At 44.3% G+C, this 21,229-nt stretch overlaps 2 protein-coding genes across 6 annotated transcripts in view; one reads left to right on the top strand and one right to left on the bottom strand.

Annotated features, from left to right (window-relative positions):
- Nucleotides 1-2,795, top strand: part of SLA2 (Src like adaptor 2) — a 4,900-nt gene extending 2,105 nt beyond the window's left edge. Inside the window, exon 5 of the mRNA XM_029965293.1 lies at nt 2,659-2,795. Coding sequence (XP_029821153.1) covers nt 2,659-2,795 — 137 coding nt within the window. The remainder of the gene's footprint in view (nt 1-2,658) is intronic.
- Nucleotides 2,796-3,927: 1,132 nt separating this feature from the next.
- The window catches only part of PHF20 (PHD finger protein 20), a 65,277-nt gene continuing 47,975 nt past the window's right edge, over nt 3,928-21,229 (bottom strand). For 3 of the 5 annotated variants that reach the window (XM_018086510.3, XM_018086512.3, XM_018086509.3), the window contains 6 exons: nt 20,834-21,030; nt 15,631-15,730; nt 12,702-12,897; nt 9,802-10,201; nt 8,184-8,367; nt 3,928-6,648 (listed from right to left, as the gene is read on the bottom strand). In XM_018086510.3, the coding sequence (XP_017941999.2) occupies nt 6,506-6,648; nt 8,184-8,367; nt 9,802-10,201; nt 12,702-12,897; nt 15,631-15,730; nt 20,834-21,030 (1,220 nt within the window). In that variant the 3' untranslated portion in view covers nt 3,928-6,505. The remainder of the gene's footprint in view (nt 6,649-8,183; nt 8,368-9,801; nt 10,202-12,701; nt 12,898-15,630; nt 15,731-20,833; nt 21,031-21,229) is intronic. The other 2 variants (XM_018086513.3, XM_018086511.3) reach the window with 1 other exon arrangement.

Here is a 21,229-nt window from a genome sequence, read left to right as displayed (position 1 = left end):
CCCTGAGCCAGACCCCGCAGGGAACGGGGCAAAGAACAGCTGAGGACAGGCCCCAGCTGGCCACAGCCTGTGCTGGACACCCATCCCCCAGCTCAGCCTTCACCTGCTTCCAGCCACAATCCCCAGCTCCTCGGTGCTGGGGAAACTGGGCCCGGACAGCCCACACCAAGGTGGGGCCAGGCACCGGTGCAGGAGGAAGGGGCTGCCCGAGGGCCCATCCTCCCCCGGGCTGGGCACTCTGGGATGGGATGTTTGAGCACCCAGAGCCCCTGGGAGGAGGAGGAGGCGGCAGAGGCTGCACAGAGAAGGAGCCCTGCCTGCCCCACAGGCTGCAACAGGACGCTCCTGGCGTCTGCGCTGCCACAGCAGCAGAGAGGATGTAAACGCCCAAAAGGCTAAATCCTGGCCCACGTGGAAAAACAGCCCAAGCCCATCAGACCCCCCAAGTTCACGCTCAAACATTTTTGGGTGTGGGTGCCTGTGCAGGAAGGGCCTGTGAGCAGCAGCCACAGACCCTCATGCTCTCACCCCCCCCAACTCACTGATCTGCTTGCTGGGACCAGAAGCCGGGGGAAACAAGCCTCTGACTGTGCTCAAAGCAGCTGATTTTTAAACCTTTTAACAGATGGATTGTAAGTCCCATAAAACAGGATCCTGCTGGAAATGCAGCAATAATCATCTGTAGTGTCTCAATTAAAAGGCATCTCCTTCACAGCTGAGAGTTGGTGAACACTTTGTGACCTGCCCCTGGGGTTGTTTCTTTGCTCCTGCCCCCAGCTGGGGTGAGCAGCCACAGGTCAGGGCTGGCCCTCTCTTCGGGCAAATTTATGAACCTAAGAGGTTTAAAAGTGTAATTTACTGTCACAACTGCTGTTCTAGGAATGATGGGGGAAGAAACAGGTCTGTGCCAGGAGTAGATTCAGAAAAGCAGAATGCAAACAACCCTCATGTACAACCCTGATCTCAGCTACCCCATGGGGCTGAGGGGCCTGGGCAGCAGCAGAAACACCTCAGAGCAGCCACACTCCTGAGCCTCCACTTTCAACACGCCCTTATCAGCAAAGCAGGGGTTCCTCTGTGGCCACAGGGTTCACTGCTCCGCGCTATCCCCTCTCTCTTCCTCCCCCCTCTGCACCCCAAGGCCAGTACAGCAGGACCCCCCTTCCCCCAGGCTTGGACATGCTCCAGTCCCCTCCTCCTGTTCCTGTCTGATGAGCTCACTCTTGCAACCCACCATCACTTTCTCATTTCCTTCTCTGCCTAGAGCTTTACAGACCTGCTCAGCCCCAACCTTCAGCCCAGGTGGCTTCAGCACAGGACAGAAGCTGGGGTTTGCCCCTCAGCCTTGGCCTTGCTCCTGCTGTCACCCTTGGGGCCCCTGAGGCAACTCAAGAGGGTTTCTGCATCCTTTACTTTTGCCATAGACCCACGTGTGAAGTGAGGAAGGTCCTGGTCTCCTTCCTCCACCATGTGCACCCAGGTTGCTGGATGCATTTACACACATGGGTGGTTCTACTGCCACAATCAAGAGGCTGCTGCTCCTGTTATTTTTAACCTGGAGCCAGGTAATATGGGACAGATGTGGTTGGAAAGGCTGTTCAAATCCTGCCACATCACCAGCAGCCTCTGAGACCACCTTCCCTGTCCTGAGAGCTCCTTGTTCTGGGCACGTGCCACTCATGCTGGGAAATGGCCCAGCCCCATTCCCTGCCTCCCAGGGCTGAACACCGCAGCCTCTGAACCCCGTGGGCACAAGGCAGGTTTCAGCAGGTGACAGAAGCAGAGTGGGTCCAACAGCTCCCAGGAGCAGCAGTGCTCACTCAGCCAGGGAGGGGGGCCACGGGGCTCCTGTCCCAGGCAGTGCAGGACAGGGACACCGAGGGCTCTGAAGGGACTCAACAAGCCCTGACAAGACCCACGAGTGCCAGGGCAGGGGAGGAGCCACAGCTGGAGGCCTGGAGAGCTGTGGCCACGTGAGCCACACTGTGGGCAGCATGACCTTCCCCAGAGCCCTGTCACCACCCCCCTCTGAAGTGACAAGTACCTACTGACACCCAGATGTGCGACCCAGCCAGACAAGACTATGCACTGCCCTTCATCCCCCTCAAACCAAACTGAGCATCTTTCCCTGGAGCACCTGCCCAGCATTTGCTGGGATCAAAGGGACTTCTGAAGGGATTAAGAGGAGCTGCAAAGCAGGCAGTGTCTCCATCAGCTCTGAGCCTCTGTGCAAAGGACACAGCTGTGCCTGGAGCCCAGGCTCAGGGCAGCATCCAGCCAACCCTCACCCCAACAGACACAAGAGGGCACAGAAACCATCCCTTCAGGAGCAGGTCCTTCCCTAGTGTCCTTTGCCATGTCCGTACTCAAGCTCTAGGACTTAAAGCCACCAGTCTGAAAGCCCAGGAGGTACACACAGCTCCTATTCCTGAGCCCAGTGCAGCTCACATTTCCCCCCCCTCGATGGGAAACGGGGCCATGCAGGGCCTCAGGCCCAAGTGTGGAGCATTCCAAGGATCCATGGCCCCATCCAGCCCCTCCTGTCCAAAAACCTGACGGCACACAAATACCACCAGCAGCAACACGCTGCAGGACAGGATGAATCCCAGTTTCGCTGGTTTGCTCTCAGTTTTTCTATCTGCATCTCTGCTCTACCAGGAAAGAAAATGTGGTATTTACTGTTACCTTGTCTGTTCAAACAGGACCTTGTTCTGGGTACCTGTGGCAGGTTTTACCCAGAACAAGAGCTGTACCTAGTTCCTTCACAAGAGCTGCTGTGCACCCTGAAGGATTAAGCACACAGATATGAAACACTCTGCTGAACCACTGCAGTGGCCTGCAGTGCTCAAGAACTCTGCCGAGGAAGCAGAGGCAGCCCCGGGCACGAGCACTCCTGCAGTCAGATGCAGCACCAGGGCCAGCAGGGCTGCGGCACTGCCAGCACAACGAGCACCAACACCAGCCATGGGCTGCACCCTGATCAACACCAGATCCTGCAATCACAGATCCTCTTCTGGGCAATTAACAGTGAGAACAGTAACATGGCTGTGTCTGATCTCTTCGGCTGAGCAGCTTCAAGGTGACTCTACCACAGGCAGGCTGACAGCTGACTGAGGCTCTGCTGCCAGAGTCAGCATCTGCAGGAGCCTTCAGACCAGGCAAGGAAATAAATCCCAGGGCACACTTTCCTGAAAACATGGCAAGCCATGGCACACTGAATTATGTCAAATTCAGACTGCAACTTCAAACCCCAATTTTGACATGTAAGTGATCAGCAAAGACCTGCACGAGCCATGAGACACGCCGGGATCTGCCACCAGTGGCTCACAAACCAGGCTCCAGCAGCCATGTGCCCTCCAGCCTTGAAATCCAGTTTTACAATAGTGGCTTTTTTTTGAGAAAGAAATTAGAAAGGAAAGTTTGTTAGGAGCAGGGAATACACTTGCTCTCCTGCTGGGGAAACAGGGGAAGAGACTGAACCAGAAATGCACCTGAAGGTACACCAATGCCTGCACTGCCTTCAGGCAGCCTGTGCCAGGTACACTGCTCCTCCAGCACTCACCAGCTTCCTCCCCTTCCCATGCCCACGTGTTTTCTCTGTATGGATTGTTCAAATGCATTGAGCTCCTTCCTTCAGCCCATCCCTAGTCCTGCACTGCCTCTGCCCCGCCAGGCTGCTCATCCAAATGGAACAAAGACGAGGGTCAGATCACACGTATCGAGCACTAATCCATTACATATATCAGGATTTGGGAATAAAATGTACAAGCTCCTCATTAAACAATACTGAACAAAACCCAGTACATAACAGTCTGCCTATTTCCAGATTTATATGACAAAAATCTGGAAAACAATAATTTCCAGACTTCAGGAACAGTTAAGTTCTATATACCTGACAAACTACAATACCTGCATTTCAATGCGATGTCAAGCAAAAAAGTCCAAAGTTATTTTATTGAGCAATCATTAATTGAAACAAAGACTTTACTAAGACTTATCCAACAAAAACCTATTTATTTATTCCAAACACCAAGATACAGAAGTTTTCAAGTTTTGCAAATATTGCTCCAAAGCAAAATTCTATGTACAGCCCCTCGGTTCTAATAGTGCATCAACAAAGACAAACACGCATATGTACCCACAGTGCAATGTTTGCTCAGTTCATCAAGGCTCCACGTTGCATTCACTTACCAGTGATTTAAAGAAACAAAAAAGTGACCTGTCAGCCTGAACAGTTGGTTCAGGTTAATAACAACAATGTGGAAACTTGCAAAAACAGGGACAGAAACGAACCCAGGCAGAGCACAAATGAAGAATCTTTCCTGATCAGGAGAAGTGCTACTCTATTTTAAATAAATATTTTCAGTCTTTATCTGTAAGGGCTTCCCCAGCACTACTGAAGGGAAACAAGTCTCCAGGATCTGCCATGTGATCTACCCATGGGAACCACCTTTTCCTCCAAACCTCCAGTACTGCCCTGAGCAAAAATTAACTGACAAGTAAAAACATACAGTGAGCAAACAGAAGCCATTGCTTGAGAAGTTGTTCCCCCCTGGAGCAAGAAGCCTGCCAGGGCCTGGGAGCACAGCTGAGCCATGTCCTGCAAGGGTGGCAGGAGTGCTGATCACAGCCAGCACCCAGGGAGCTCCTGTCTGCTCCATCCCACCCCAAACATTCCCTCCTGGCTGGGGGGGCTGCTCGGATGCTGCTCTGCTGGTCTGGTCACTGTGACCTGCTCTAGAGCTACAGGTGAACTCAGGGGGTCTGACAGGAACGAGCCACGGTGTAATGGTCTCATCCTCAGAGAGCCAAGTGATCCTTAAATACCATGTAAGCTTTATTCCAACTGTGCTACAGAAAAGTAAGTTTATTTTTCTGCTGTACATATGTTGTATTCACTATATACCAACTAGTACTATAAAACTGAGACAAATTATTCCCTGAACTGAATCTTGGCACAAAAGCCTTAGTTACTACCTAGAGCAGCCTAATTATTTTGTCTTCTGAAGGAAATAAAATATTGACTGTGTAGATACTGTAACTCCTACAACAATATTGGATATTTCAAGTTTACATTATTCTTTGCAGAATACACATATTACAGATCTATATTCCAAATTAATGATTTGTACAGGTATGGGCCTTTCCATTAAAACTGTGCCTGAATGTTACCCTTTGGTAGTACCATTGCACACAATAAAATCAAGGTAACAAATCCAGCTTTTTAAGGACACCTTCTCACTGCAAAACCAGTTTACTACGTTCCACAGGAAACTGAACTCAGCAACGTTTGGGAAGGAAAACTAAAGTCACAGCCATTATTTCAGGAGCGGTGATTTGCAGCTGAAAGATTTTGAACGTCTCAAATACTCACGACTTTCCAAAGACTGTATAACATGACTGAACATCAGCAGCATTGTCACCTTGCTCTCACAAAGTACAAACCAGAAAATTAAAACTTAAGGTATAAAAAGGGATTTTGTGAACACAGATCATCTAAGATAATAACCCACTCGCTGTCTGCGAGGACAGCACCTCATGCATAGATCTTGAGGCTTTATTTACACCAATATAAAATAAACTGATTCCCCAAACCACACATTCATAGCGAGTCTTTACAACAAACACATCCAGAGTATTGCAAAAAGTCTACATTTCCAAATATAACTGGAATGGCAATTATTAACAAATGGGTAGAAAATACATCACATCCATGACAGACCATGCTGCAGAGTGAGCTGGGAGCGCAGCTCCGGGCCTTTCCCGGCACATTCCGTCCTGCTGCAGGAGCACAGGATGGCCGGAGCAAAGAGCTCAAGAATGCACATAAACACCACGTTCATGGGCTTCCCCAGTACCAAGTCATGTGACAGTGACAGGATAAATATGGAAAACAATCATTTATTCTGAAAATAAGTGCAATCCACCTGTGACCTCCTGCTACATTATTTACTGTAACAGAAGTGGGGGTCAGACCACCGTTACTTGCAAACCTCCACATAACACTTTATAGTTAAGAGCTGGACATTCATACTTACTAAGTCTGAAACTGTTATAACATTTCCTAATGATTAAATACTGAGTGCTAGTATGCATAAACCAGAAGGAATAAAACATGACACGAGTCACTTAAACTATGCAAAGTTATTTACAACCTCTGTCAACCAAACATTTTTGGCTCTTGGAACTCTGTTCTTCAGTGGCACAATTTTTAGTCAATTTAATGATGAACATGTCTACCGTTTCAGTGAGCAACTTTTAAGGAGTGAAAATTTAAGTATAATTTATCAACCGACATCCAACCTCTGGAGAAAAGGGTATGGCCTCTTCCACAGCGTTGTAATTGCCTAATAAACCCAAAATAACCTTTTAGCTGTTCTTTGAACAACACTTCTGCACAAGTCCCCGAAGTCAATCTGCATCCCATGCAACCAGCATGCCAACGTGATGTACAGATCCAGAGCTGCTCCAGCTTCGTGCCCAGTGGCAGTGCCCCTGCCCAGCCTCACGTGGAGCAGCACAGGGCGATCTGCTGCACTTTGCCCAGGTCCGTTATCAGCTGCTTTATACAGTGTTTGAGCTGGGGCAGTCGAGCCAGTGGTTCGGGGGGTTCCAGCTCTCCTGTGTAATCCAGCCAACTCTCCAAAACTGCAAAGAAAACCACAACTGTCACTACTGCAGTTCTCAGCAAACAGCTCATCTGAAGTCACAAAACAGGAGTTCTTTAATCTTTTGTAAATCTCGAGAGAGCAGTGGGCAATGTTTTTCACATTTGGTTATTTGAGAAATCAGAAAAACAGGCCCCTCACACCAATTAACTTTTGATACATGACAAAATAATTCACATGGGGGTGGGAGGGAAGCTGATGCTCCTAGGAAAAAGCAGGAAAGGAAAACTCAGGACCAGATACTGTGAAATCTGGTGCTAAACATCCGCTGATCTGTGTCAATTCCAGAGCAAGGACACTGAGGTACAGGCAGTTTATACCATCAGGGTACCTTTAGGATCACCATTAGATACCACTGAAGATCCTGAAAGGATGGGACTGTGGTAATGAAAGAAATCTGTTATCAGTACAGAACACAACTGGTCAAGACACATAGAACTGGGTAACACAAATGGGGGTAAAAGGAAAATGAACTCCTGCTCTAAAGCTTCTCAGTGGGAAACAAGAACCAGAAATCCCACTGAGCAGAAGACAACTCAGGTGACAACGTAACAGGCCAACTAGGAAGGTGGTCAGGTCGAACTGTGATGAGTTCATGGGATGTTGACACCAGATGGAGACTGAAACCCTGAAGACAGAAAAAAAAGCTCTGCCAAGAGCAGCCACCACCACTGCCCAGACCAACAGGTGAGTTCAGCCCAGGGGCAGGACCTGCTGCAGAACTGGTGGGCATTGCCCAGCCTGGCAGTGAGGAGATGCCTGCTCAGAGCAGAAATCCCTTGCACAGCCCCCTGCTCAGCAGCACATAAAAGAGTCCAACTTTTGGGACCCAGAGTTGCTTCATTTATGAAACAGGCATTGATTACAGGCCTGACTGATCTTCACTACCTGAAATATCCCTTCAGTTGTTCAGCTTTTCAGTACCTTACTTACAAAGGGAGGGCTCTTACTTGGGCAAAGATTGTATTCCCAACACCCCTGAAAGAAAAGCTGCTGTTGTAACCACTACACAACCAACCATGAGACTCAACAATGTAAAGAGAAAGAACTATCCTGGATCATTTAATCCAACACAAAGGGTTTAACACAAAGGGTTTGGAAGTCTTCCACTACTAGGAAAACAAATCTCAAAAGACCCTTAAGTGAAGAATTTGGAAGAGACAGGAAAGGATAAGAGCCTTGTGGCCCGAAGAAGCCACCCGGAATGGGCTGACACAGCCAGCAAGGCCCTGAGGAACAGGGAAGTGCAGATACACAGAAGAGTTTTGGAAAATGACAAAAACCTGAAAGCAAAAAGACATCTGATGCAGCTATTTAGAGATGACCTAACTAGAACTTGTTCTGTGAAATTCTGCTCTGTTTGAAAATCCACCCCCCACATCAGCAGCGTATCTATTTTCTATAGGAAATGTGATAAAGAAACACCTATCTCTTTGTAGGTCTGCAGAAGTAAAATTCTGGTTAACATGTTTTGAACAGGTAGCTCAGCTAAATATTCTTTTAAATACTACTTACCATCTAGCTCCTTCTCAATGAAATCCATTCTGTGTATGACTTCATCTTGCAGAGATTCCACGTGGGCTAGAAGATTGAGCTGCCACTGCAGCTGCGAGTTCACAACTCCTTCCTTGCCTTTCTCCATGAGTTTCATTTCAATCGCTTCCTCTGGAGAGACTTTCTTCGACACGGCCTCTCTCACCTGGCAGAGATGCACACATGAGGATCTGCTACAGTGAAGAGAACTGGGGAGCCAAACTGCCTGGGCTTGCCAGGCCCCCGCGCTGAGCGCTCCGCTCATCTCGGGCCAGCGGGGAGAGACACAGACCAGACAGTGCTGTTAACCTGGTTTGGGCAAGAGGATCTAAATACAGACATACTTTTATAGGTATTCTGCTAAGAACTATTCTCTGCACTTCACAAGCATCTGATGTGCTGGAGGTAACACACATGGGTAGTTATGTCCCTGCCACCCTCCATCTGGAAGGTTCTGCACTGAATCTGTGCATCCCAGGGAACGCTGAGGCCGTTTTTCACCTGCCAGCCATCAGCTAAAGAGCAAACAATTCTGCAGCGAGAAGAGACTTTTCCTTAAGGAATCTATTCTCAATTCTACTAAAACTTTCACTGAAGCATCTCAAGCATTACCACCCTTTACAAAACGTGACCACACCATCAACAGTGTTGATTCTACTTGTCTACTTTTTTCATCCTTCTGCTGAAATAGGACAAGATGTAGAAAATGGTTCTTTTAGACTGAAGAAATAAAATATTTTCTTCAGTGGGAAACATAACACAATCTTGATTGGTAAAGAATTCAAAAATAACAAGTTTCAGCTTACATATGCATGAAATAAAAGTTCACCACACCTTTAACCTAAAAAAAGGGAGCTCAGTATTTCACAGAATCATAAAATTGTACAATAGTTTGGGTTGGAAGAGGTCTTTAAAGGTCATCCAGTCCAACCCCTCTGCAGGGACACTTTCCACTGTCCCAGGTTGCTCCAAGCCCCGTCCAACCTGGCCTTGGACACTTCCAGGGATGGGGCAGCCACAGATTCTCTGGGCAACCCGTGCCAGGGCCTCCCCATCCCCATAGGGAAGGATTCCTTCCCAATATCCCATCTCACCCTGCCCTCTGGCACTGGGAAGCCATTCCCCCTTGTCCTGTCCCTCCATCCCTTGTCCCAAGTCCCTCTCCAGCTCTCCTGGAGCCTTCTCTTCTCCAGCTCTCCCAGCCTGGCTCCAGAGCAGAGGGGGGTCCATCCATTTCCCAGAGCACTTCTAACATTCCTCAGCCCACATTTCACATGAATTGCCACTAACAGAAGCACCCTAGTGTTTATTTCTATATTTAACACACAAAAGGAAGCAGCAATGAACTGCCAGTGGACCACAATGCATGGTCCATACCTTTCGAGTGACTTGAGGTCCAGAAGTCAACCTAGTTTTTTTAATTATAATATGAAATGAAGGAATTGATCACATCTATCATTTTAACTCTTACTGGCAACTTAACTTTAACAGCACAAAAAAAAACGTAATACAAACCAAATACTATTAAAAAAGGTAGAGGTTTGCTCTTTGCCAGGCAAACACATGCTCTTTGCAGAGAGGTCTATTTTAATACAAATACCTTGGAGTAATTGTGTTTGGATTCATTTTCCATCTTGCATATTTCTTGGTCCAGATTCCAGCCAAATCTCTCTGACAGGGTATCATCTCCATTTTCCCTTATTCTATTTACTCCATCATCCATGGCTGAACCTCTTGTTTCCACAACCAGCCTCTGCTCTATGGCAGGGTAGTAGGCCCGAGGTTTCTGGTAACAGTGTTCACTTGTAATGTAAGATTCCTCCACAGAAGGAATGGTTGAGGGTTTCTCAACTGTCCCATTCCAAGTTCTATAACTTGCTGTCTCCTCTTTGCAACAGTTTTCCTCAAAGTGAATGATGTGTTTTGTATGGATTTTTTCATCCACTGTGATGTGCTTCCATGGATGACACCAAAGCTTTAGGTCAGGATGTTCTTTATTTCTGTTCAAACAAAAAAAAGTACACCACCCATTTAAAGTGACTGAGCAAACCATCCTATTACACAAGGCAATCAAATAAGAATATTTGAACCACTACATGCTAAGTCATCATAATGACTAAAAAATGCCCAAGTACTCTGAAATAAGTTTCACTGACCTCAACTGTGTATGTTCCTACAATGTTCTGTTAGGTTCACTATTTTCATTTCTATAATGTGGTACATAGGCCAAATGTTGGCATTAAGAAGAAATTTGAAAAGTAAGTTGCAAATAGACACATACAATTTCTCACCAATGTTGCCCTTGAGGAACATTTTGCTTTTTATGAACAGCAGAAATTAATTTTAACTGGGATATTTTTAGCAAGGTATGGTACAACAACATACCATTGTCCCCTCCACCTATTCTGATAAAAAGTTTTATCTTAGTTGTTTTCAAATTGACTAATCTGTTATTTATTCCAGCAGAAGGGACAACTACACATATCAGGTTACACAGATACAACCAACAAAAAATTTAGACTGAGCATTGTAACTGATGTTCTTCCACATGTGTGTCAGGCATCAAACCAGCAGTACAAGGAGAGCAAAGTAGAGCAAACCCTGACCCTACAGCACCTGCACTGGGCTGCACAGAGAGGGGGGGCTGCCCCAAAGCCCCCCTCTCTGCTTCCTTGCAAAGGTGGATGGACTTATTCCATTCAGCTGATCCTGCTTTTCCAGCTGCTCACCAAAGCACTCAACAACACATGAGCAGTTCACTTGTGAAGTAACTGCTCTCTTGCCCATCCTACAGCAGCTCAGGTTCTTCCATGTCTCTCAGAGGGAAGCACAGCACAGCTGCCAAGGACCTGCTCAGACACCTCCCGACAGCACCTCTGCCTCCAGCGCCGGCACAGCAGGGATGGGTCTCCCTGGCCACTCTCAGGCATGCCTGCAAAACTGAGCCAGGGGATCACTCACCAAAGCGTTCTGCTCTAGCCCCACTCATCTGCTACACCTAAGACACTATTTTGCTCAGCAAAGAGCAAGGGATAACTTTACGGAAGACAGAGAATTGAAAAATGATGCACTGGTTACGTAAGGATGAAAATTCCAGCACTAATACTTGAGTAACCTTTTAACTCCTGCCTGCTGAAGGTTCTCCCTCCCATAGCACTGCCACTGTCACCTTGGATCCTTTGCCAACTCCTTGAAACACTGAGCAATGCTCTCCTAATAATTTCAGGCAGCTGTGAAATCATCTCCTCTCCTCTAGATGGTAGATCTGCATCAACAATATATATATATATATTATATATATAATAATTCTTTTAATTCAGTAATTTTTCAAATTGTCTCTGATTTATGTGATGACAAAGAAAACAGGGGCTGAAGCTTTTAACCAGATGATCCAAACAGGACTGCAGCCCACCTTTAACTAACCCAGGCCATTACACTGACTTCAGCATGGGAGAGAAAAGGAACAAAACCTGTAACAAGCATCACGTACTTGTCCTGTGCTCCATACCTCAGCACTACATAAATCTCAATTCACAATCAGAAAATCAGAATTTGAAGTCTCACTCTTTAACAAAAGGCCCAAGGAGTGGCCTTATATTTATGTTCCAGTCTCCAAAGAGGGAAGGGATTACTTGCAGATCTGACTACAGGATCTCGTAATGGAAAAGCAAAACCTTATGTTAAAATTGCTACTCTCTTGTTTCAAGCATTATTCCACTGTTTGAGCATTTCCAGTCCTGCCAGTGGACCTCCTGCATCACCACAGATAAGAGGAAAAGGTCTAAAGAACCCTGAAAGCACTAAAAGCTTTGCTTTCCAAATGGCTACTGCTGTGCAATTTATCAACTAATAAATTATAACGATGGAATTCAATCAATTTAAAACTGCTGGATTTGAGTTAAGAAAAATTTTTTTCAGTCGTCACAACCTAAGGATGACTTTGAACAGGAAAAGATGTAGAAAACTTGATTTTATACAAATAAAATCAAGATTTATATAAATTATATTATTTTCTTCAGCTATAGTTGTAATGACCTTTGCACAGAAATGAACCCCTGCAGGTTGCTGAAGGTGCATCTGCTCTCCCACTGCAGCAGAGCAACACACCACACCCAATAAAAACATCTGATTCCTGATGGAGAAGCTGCAATTAAATTTACTGGAATGGAGAAGGTAAGTGCTGTAAGAATGTTGCCACAGGTTATATACCTATCCTCCTCTTCTTACTTCGATCTATTTAGGTGCTTCAGGAGAAGCTGCTGTTATTAGTTTTTTCCCTCTTTCTACTTTCCCAACCCTTTTATACACGTGGTCAATTGACACTCAACACGCTCCAATAGCTTTTAAGCAGCCAAGCCCTTTTCCAAGATCACATCAGCAATTCAAACTACGTTATAAATCCACAAAGCAGCACAAACCTAAGTCTGAATTTGTGACTATTTTTCTACTTGCAATGTAACTGCCCCTGAGAAGTGCCAGCAGGCACTGAAATGTGCTTACTGCAAAATGCTCATCTTCAGCTGCAGCCCGTGCAGCACCTCGATCACTCTCTGCACGTCCCCCAGCAGCTGGTGAGTGGCCACGATCTTCTTGGCATTCTGGTGGGAATAATTTTCTTCCAAAAATGCTAAGCCATGCATATGACCATTGCTTAACCACTCCTTCTCATACCAATACTTTAAGCTGGACCTCTGACCTAAAGTGAGAGTAACGAGTGAGTTAAAATGAAGCATTAACTGTGGTATGTTAACATGACTGATAGTAATTCTGATTATCTCCAAGCATTGCAAAAGCTTATTTGTTCTTACCAACAGCACCACTAAAGGTCCTATAAAAGCAGACAAAACTCTGAAGAAATGAAGACCTTGTAAAGTGGGAACTCAAAAACCTCTGCCCAACTGTAAAACCAATCAGACCACAAATTCCATCAAAGGACATCCAGCAACAAGCAGCTGCAGCTGAGGCAGAGAAAGGCATATTTTAGCAGGACATCACACTGTCTAGTCTAACCATGGTTATGACAAACCACGGTCTGAATGCGGGTCTCTGTAGACAGCAGAACACAGAAAAAGGCAATGAACTTCCTGTCCCAGTGGTCTTACTTTTAAACATCACACGTGTATTAGTACAGGTATTTAAAACTACATTTTAAAGGAACCAATGATGAGGTTCTGATGGAAAATCTCCTAAGTTAGGCTATTAATGATGGTAATTGTAGCTTAAGAGGTTGGAGTATCAACAACTGAAATGAAATGTTAAATGTGATAAATGCATCAGTAAAAGTAACTTAAGCTGCCAAAAAATGGTATTAGCAGGAAAGAGTAGAACTGTAGATGCTTGCTAAATTGCAAACACACAAACAAATATGCAACAAAAGCTCCCTCTCACACTGTGTAAAATGTACTGTTACAACAGATGTTCTCAGCAGACAGCTCAGCACCCTGAGAAACAGTCACTGCCCTACATAGAGCCCAGGCAGCAAGCCCCCAAACCCAGGGATAATGCTGGAGCACAGACTGAGAACAGCCCCAAAAAGCTCTCCAATACACACAGGCCAATACTGACTGGAGGTTTCAGCAGTTAAGGAGAAACTAAAAAAAATGAAAAGAGTAAGGACAAGGGATGGCACTACATGGGTGTTAAGTGGCATCAGAAATCAACCCAGGGAAGAAGGAATTTTCAAGGCTGTAACAGCTGAGCCCACACTGTACAAAGAAGGAAGGAACTCTCCTAGGTATGGTCAGGACCACGTTGGACATGTTCCTGACACACCTACATTAGCCCTCCCTCATTTATCTCTGCATTAGAGAAGCTGCCATCTGTAACAGAAAATAAAGTTCAGTCCAGAAGAATAAAATGGAGACTTTTAGAACTTCATGGTCACCTGAACAACTGAGATGATGTGTACCCTGAGGTAAAAAGTGCTCCCTTTCGAGGTGTATATGGTGTAGCTTGAATGAATCAGTCATATAAGCATCTTGATCATGATTAAGCAGGGGTAAATGTTAACAAATGTCTTAAAAATCCCACTTGACTCAAAGAGAATTGAGTAAAATAGCAGTTCGTACAGTTTTGAGACAAAATTACACCAAATTTGCTTTTATTTCCAGAAGCGTAAGTGGTGCTGTAACACATCTCAGCAGTTTAGACTGGGGAAAGCTCCTAAAAAAGATTTTGCTGAATTGCCATGCCCAGTTTTAAAAGCCACTTCTTTGTAGATCCACAGAGCCTATTAGCTTATTTCAAGCCAAAAGCAGAGTCACTGAAATTGAGAAGCCATCAATGCAGTTAAAAAGTTGGACATTTTCCTTGTTGAAAACAGAGGTACAAATTAGGTTCCCCCAATGTAAATTTTAGAACCTTCAAAGGAAGTTAATGATTAAATAAGCAAATTAAGTTGTAATCAGTTTTTGCACAAAAGCATTCTGATGTTCAAGTGTGATGACAGTTTGCATGTGCATTTTAGTTACATTTAAAACTAACTTCAGTTGACACAAAGCAAAATATCTTGAAAACAAAGGGTTAAAATCCTAGAAGCAAGATACTGTAAAAAAGCCCCTTAAATATACTGTTATCTGTGTAGTGAAACAGTTTAAAATTTAAGTGTGGCATGTCTTTCTTGCTGTGAGTACAAACATCAGTAAACCAACTACACAAATCCATGAGTTAAGGTACAAAAGAGCTGGTATCTTTCAACAGCCAAAAAAATCTGAGATCACAATCCAACTATGTATATAAACCAAAAAGGTCTTTTCACTAGGCCAGAGATCCATTTTCTTGCCATTTTTAAACATGGACTCAAGCAAGAACCTCATCTGTTTCCATTTTCATCGAGGCTTTGTAATCCACAGAGTAGGAAGTCAGAAAATATTCACCTAAGTGTAATTTCACCTGCTGTGGACCAAGACATTTAAAAATACATCGTTAGGAGCAGGGAAAGTGTTGCTTAATCCCCTCTGACTGTGTTCCCCCATATAAATGCCAATACACACGCTGTCTCAGGGGATGCAGCCAATGACAAGAGCCAGAGCTGCAGAGCCCTGTGCTGACTCATCATAAAGAACATGGAAGCCCAGCCTTGCTGGGGAAGAGCTGCAGCCACATCCCCTGAGATGTGCCCGTGGGGAGTCTTTGCTTCAGCTTCCTGAGTGCTTCTACACTCATTTTCCACAGCCAGACAGTGCAGTCCTTCTTACAGCAAAACGTGACAGATGGTCATCACAGTGAAAACATTCACTGCATTCCTGTCCAGCTGTAATTCCACAATATTGACTCATGGACATTCACAGAAATTAAACTTTCTGTAACTGAAAATTACCTATAGTGACAGACACAGCTACGGGCAAAAAAGTACTTTAATCTTTTATATATATAAACTAGCAAATGTACTACATCTGTAAGAAGGATCTGTAATCCTTAATTTCTGTACCTGGAGGATCTTGGCAAATATAGCAGGTATATTTCTCAGGTACATTATCTTCCAGTAAACCCATGCAGACTCCATGCTGCCAGCACAGACACTCTTCACACTGTTCAAAGGCAAGAAGTGCACATTAACAGAAAGGAAGGCCACGAGCTCAATACATCAATTAAGAGACACAGCATCTACATATTTTAAGACAAAAAGACCCACCCCCCACCTTCCAGGGACAAGCAAACACATTAAAGAATCAGACTACAATAAAATCTGAGCCTTTCCCAGACGTTTTTCATGTGTTTTTCTGGAGAATGACAATTAAAAACTGAAAGCAGATATTTTGAAAGGTACAAAAACATCCCCTTTGGAGATGAAGATCTTTCACAGGATGCATGTGCACATAACCAGGACAGCAATCAGTATGCAATCAAACTTTTTCCAGTGAAACAGATCTATTTTTCTGATTTAAAAAGCTTCCCCCTCAAACAGTAAATCACATTCAATTACAAAATCCCAGAGACACTTATGTCACACAGGACTACCCCATATTATGCTTTACTGATTCCTGTAGCACTAACATTTTATCCATTCCAAAGGCAGCTCTACCAGCACAAACCTGCAGTGCAGATACAGCTGTACCGGCTTCAAAAGCTTCCAACATCCTGCCAAGGGGGGGCATCATATTGGCAAAGATTGACCACAGTTTGGATCTATTTAGCACAGTTACACTACTGAAAATACAATCACTGTTCTTAGAGCCACTGTTCTTAAGCAGTTCTAGAGCAGGAAAAAAACCTATATTCACATGTTCTGTTTCTGTTATTTTCTCCCCCCTCTCATATCTTCACAGGAGACAAAATTCGACTGCAGCCTACAGACCACTGAAACACGGAACAAAACCCCACATATTAAGTCAATTTTGATTTGAAACTGTGATGTCAGTTCAAAATTACTGTTTTCCCATGCAGTGAGATTTATTTCTTAGAGCATGAGCCAAAAGCCTAATGCAGGGGTCTCGTTAATGTTGGACGATTCCAATATGAGCTAAACCACACCCCATCAGCAACTGCAAGCAACCTCAGCTGCTGCTCCTCACTGACCTACAAAGAAGCCAACTTGCTAAACATCTCATCTGTGTTCAACACCACTTTTATTAATGCTCTTCTTATCTGCTGCCATTCCTCAACGTAGGAGGGACAGAAAGAGACAACCAGGTTCTGAATACTTCACTGCATTAAATGAGTGGCCCAGGGATGGAGGAAATAAAAGCCCTGGGAAGAGAGAACGCAAAAGGTTGTAGAGAAACAGGTATCTGAAGGATGAGACCAACAATGTTTTGCCTTACAAAATGGGTGAACAGTCCTAAAGCAATAAGGAGTTGTCTTCAAAAAAGGCAGAGACACCATCCTACTTTCAGGAAGGTGATTATTAGAGCCAGAAAAAGGTGTTCTAAAACAAAGAAAATGGATTGAGAAAAACAGACTGTGCTAAAAACAAGAAGTGAGCTCCTGGTTCTAGTTACACCTGCATCCAATAAATCATGCCATACTGCACAGGACTGCACTCAGTGATTTTCCAGGCAATTTTGCCCAGAACTCCAGTGAAGCATCCCAACTTTTTTTTACTTTACTCAACTGGTATTTAAGTATGTACCCCACCAGGGCACAGGTCCTCCATTTACCTGCAGGTTCTACTGCACAGCATGGCTGGCCAGGCTCCAGGCTCCTGCTGGCACACACGCTGCAGGGAAGCTACCCCTGCCCAGGCAGTAGCAGGGAGATACAAAGCACATCAAGTAGGAAATTTGGAAGAGAAAAACATGCAGTGCTGTGCAAAAATATTTCAATCAAAATTCAAGTAACAACAGAAATAACTGAACACAAAGGACATGTATTTAAAGCAGCTTTTCACATTCCTGAACAAAAACATCCCAAGTCCATTTACTTCCGTCACTCGAGGCCACCAAACCCAGCCCCAGAATTCTCTGCATCATACACATCATACACAAACATACCCGTGTTCAGGTATAAAGACCAAAAAGAAGGGACAATGACAGTCTGTCTGGACTGGTTTGGGCCTCACCATGAAAAGGGAGTACTGTGCCTCCAGAGGGAACACAGGGCAACGCTACTCAGCTGCTTCACACAGGCTCCAGAAATGGAATCTAGTAACCTCCTTCCAGAGTTACAGAGACTGGGGAAAAAGAGCATTGACCAACAATAGATTGGGGGTTTTATACTTTTTCTTGATTTAACTTTTACTACCTGAAGCAGGCACTTCCATAAATGCAAACCCAGAGTTCTGCACCATGGTGCAATACATGACGTTCTTAATGCACAAATTGCTCAAGACAATTAATTAAGGCAAGTTCAGGATAAAGAAAGTTTATATAAATCTTTAAGTGGAACGGGGGGGGGGGGGTTATTAGTTTAAATACCTAAATGGAACCAACTCCCATTTTAAATGTGTATGAGTTTCATTAAGCCTTAATTGTCCCTAATCTTTCAGGGAAAATAAGGTGCTTGTGTTTAAAATTAACATTTTCCCCCATTATTTCTAAATTTGGCACATTCATGGAAATGAGCACAGCTCAAAGAGAAAATGACTTTCCATTCTCCCTCTTGTAAGAGAAGAGGGGATCCATGTATCCTGGGAGAAATGAACCTCCAGCCACACGCATGAAGAAGCTGCCCTGGTTCCTAACTCTGATCCCAAGTCCAGGCAGATGGGTACACAGCCTGCTCAAGCAGGTACCCCAGGTGCCAGCACATTTCAGTCAGAATAATAAAGCAGGGGAAAAATAAACATCCCAAGGGAGAAAAGTGCAAAGAAGGACAGTATTCTTCTGAAACCCCACACCTGAGCAAAATGACCTATCTTCAGAAAGAAAGGACCAATCTAAATCCAAGTTCCTTAGGGCAGACAGCTCTGAATTCCTTTTCCAAGTGTCAGATTGAAGTGTGAGTGGAAAATAGGGAAGAAATCTTTCCTAATTATAAAGTTATGACAACTACACCAGATTCTCGCTCTATAAAGCCAAAGGGAAGTGTCAATCTTGGCACTCCACCTCTAAAAAGCTGAAAATAGATTCCCCTTGTGATAATTCCACAGTTGTATAACATAGCAGCTTTGCTTTGTATTACTGCTCTGTTCTTAAGAAGAGTAAACTCAGGCATTTCTACATCAACAGACAACCAGACTGTTCAAAACATTTTCCCAAAAATACAGGCTGACAGAAAGCTGTGGGGAGCACAGCATTTGCTTCCTTAAGTAAACCACCTAACCTGCACCCCCATCTCAGCCCCACAAAATCTTGTGACCACCTCCTTGCTTCCCAATTCCTATTGCCTCAATCCCCACAATGAATGCAGGTACTCACCACACTGTCCATCTGCATCTCTTTTCCAGAGAGAATAACCTGCTCTCCCAGCCAATTCTTTCATAAAACAGCTGAAATGTTTAAAACTTTGCAAGATACTCAAAAAAACCCCAAACTAGTTCAACCTAGAAAGCCGATCTGCTTCTGCCCACAGAACGTTCCAGGAAAGCTTTCCATAGGCTGTGTCCTGAGCCAGCTCACAGTTCCCTACATTCTGCAACCCTGACCTAGTGTTGAACTAAGTTTTCCCAGAAAATTAAACCACAAAGAGGTAGCCTGGAGTATAAAGTCATTTCAGAAAACATCCACCCCCTTTATTCCCCACTGTCAGACTCCTTTTCTCCCGTACACTCAGATTTACTTCAATCTGCCCATCACTGCACCCTCCCCTCCCAATGCACAGGGAACCTTTTGCCCTGCATGTCAGCATCCAACACTAACACAAAGGTGTGCATCAAAGTGAATTCACCACTAAGAGACAAAGTGGTGAATTTTCCACCAGCAAACCTTCCATGAAATCGCATGCAAAGCCAGAGAAAACTCCCCAGTCAAGGCAGCTGTTCCACTCCACTGTTAAGGACACACATCAAACTGAGCTGCATTAGCCAGCACTATTAAAAATTTTTAAAATTAGGCCGTTGATGTTCAGGGCAAAAAAGGTGTTTCTACTGTTCTGTTGCAGAAGTTAAGAATTCTTCATACTGCAACTTGAACGGTGCTCCCCTCTTCACCTTAACACTTTCTGCCTCCATTCAAGCAAAGTTTACCAAAACATCAGCAGTGGCTGTGAAGCCAGTTTAGCTCAGCTTCTGTCTTCCCTCCTAGTTCCAAACTGCCAAAGAGAAATGCAGTTCACAAACAGGTCAGGAACTATACCAGTAAGGGGTTCTGTAAAGTGGATTTCAAGCCTTGCAAAAGTTAGCAACAATGCCTGGGAAAGTGACTTCAAAAGCTGCAGATGAGGAGTGAGGTTCATGTGCCAAAAAATATTTCTGAAGTTAGTGTTAGTGTTATGCCATATCCTTTCACAAATAAACCTCAAAAGAATGCAGTAATTACCTCAAAGGCTACACTACTGACACTTTGAATTGGAGGCCCACACAAGAAAAAGGTGATCTAGATAGGGAGGGTGGAAGCCTCTTAAAAAGAAACAAAGCAAAACAAAAAACCCCTAAACACCCAAAACCAACTAACTTCTTCAGGAAACTCATTTCTTCAGAAGGGCAACTACAAAAAGCTTGTCATCTTCGTTCAAGAGCATCACACACTTAAGCTCCTGCATATGCTGCTTCTGAAACTCATGGGGAATTAGCAATGTGGACCAGCTCATGCAAGGAGCAATGGCAAAATTAGACACAAAAAAAAAAAAAGAAGTGTAATGATCTGTTTGACTTCACTATTTTAAACTGAGAGGAACTGGGTGAGAAGGTTCAAAGCAGCTCTGTAGGGAATTATTTCCTGACGATTTACAAACATCTCAAAGAGTAAAAGTAAATAGGCAAGGCACTTCCAAAGAGGTTTTTACCAACAGTCTTAAGCAGAAGAGATAACAGAAGCTGCTCTGAGTTTTCTGGGAAGCTGGTTTAAAAATAGCGCCTCTATGTGGAATGGACAGATGGCCTTACGAAGATTAGGAACTAAGAATTTGCTAACTACTGCAGAATGGACAAATGCAGCTCTGCTTCTTCTCCAGTAATTACTTTTTTTTTTCTTCAGCCTATCTGGAGAGTTGTATGTTCCAGTCAAGCTTCTTGCCAGGAAGAAAAAAAAACAAAACAACAAATGCTTTTCCACTGACACCTTCCACTGACATGAGCATTTACCTCCAATTCATACCTGAATCATGAAGTCATTTTCTTCTTTTACTTCACAAACACACCGAACAATCTCAAAATCACTTTCTTCAACTTCTTCATCAGGGTTGGTGGTTACATCAACATCCTGGCTGCAGTCGTCGTCACTCCAAAGCAAGCTATCCATAGATGACTCACTCAGGGTGTCATCCTCTGCACAAGAAGTATTTATATAAAATCCTAAGTGATTACAAAAAAGGTCAAACGACCCTCAAGATCTCATCCCAAGTATGCAGATATACATTCCTAAAAGTATGAGTTCAGTGTCATTTAAGGAACATCAAAATTTAACTCTTTATTGAAGGTTACTACATCATGAAGTTTCATATTTTCATTAATAGCTCCTTAAAAATATTTCAACTTAACAGCTTCTGTCATT

This window comes from Manacus vitellinus, unplaced genomic scaffold, assembly GCF_001715985.3.
Source record: "Manacus vitellinus isolate BGI_N305 unplaced genomic scaffold, ASM171598v3 scaffold_97_pilon, whole genome shotgun sequence".
In the NCBI taxonomy this organism is placed as follows: domain Eukaryota; kingdom Metazoa; phylum Chordata; class Aves; order Passeriformes; family Pipridae; genus Manacus; species Manacus vitellinus.
This window is presented reverse-complemented; position numbering and strand designations above follow the sequence as displayed.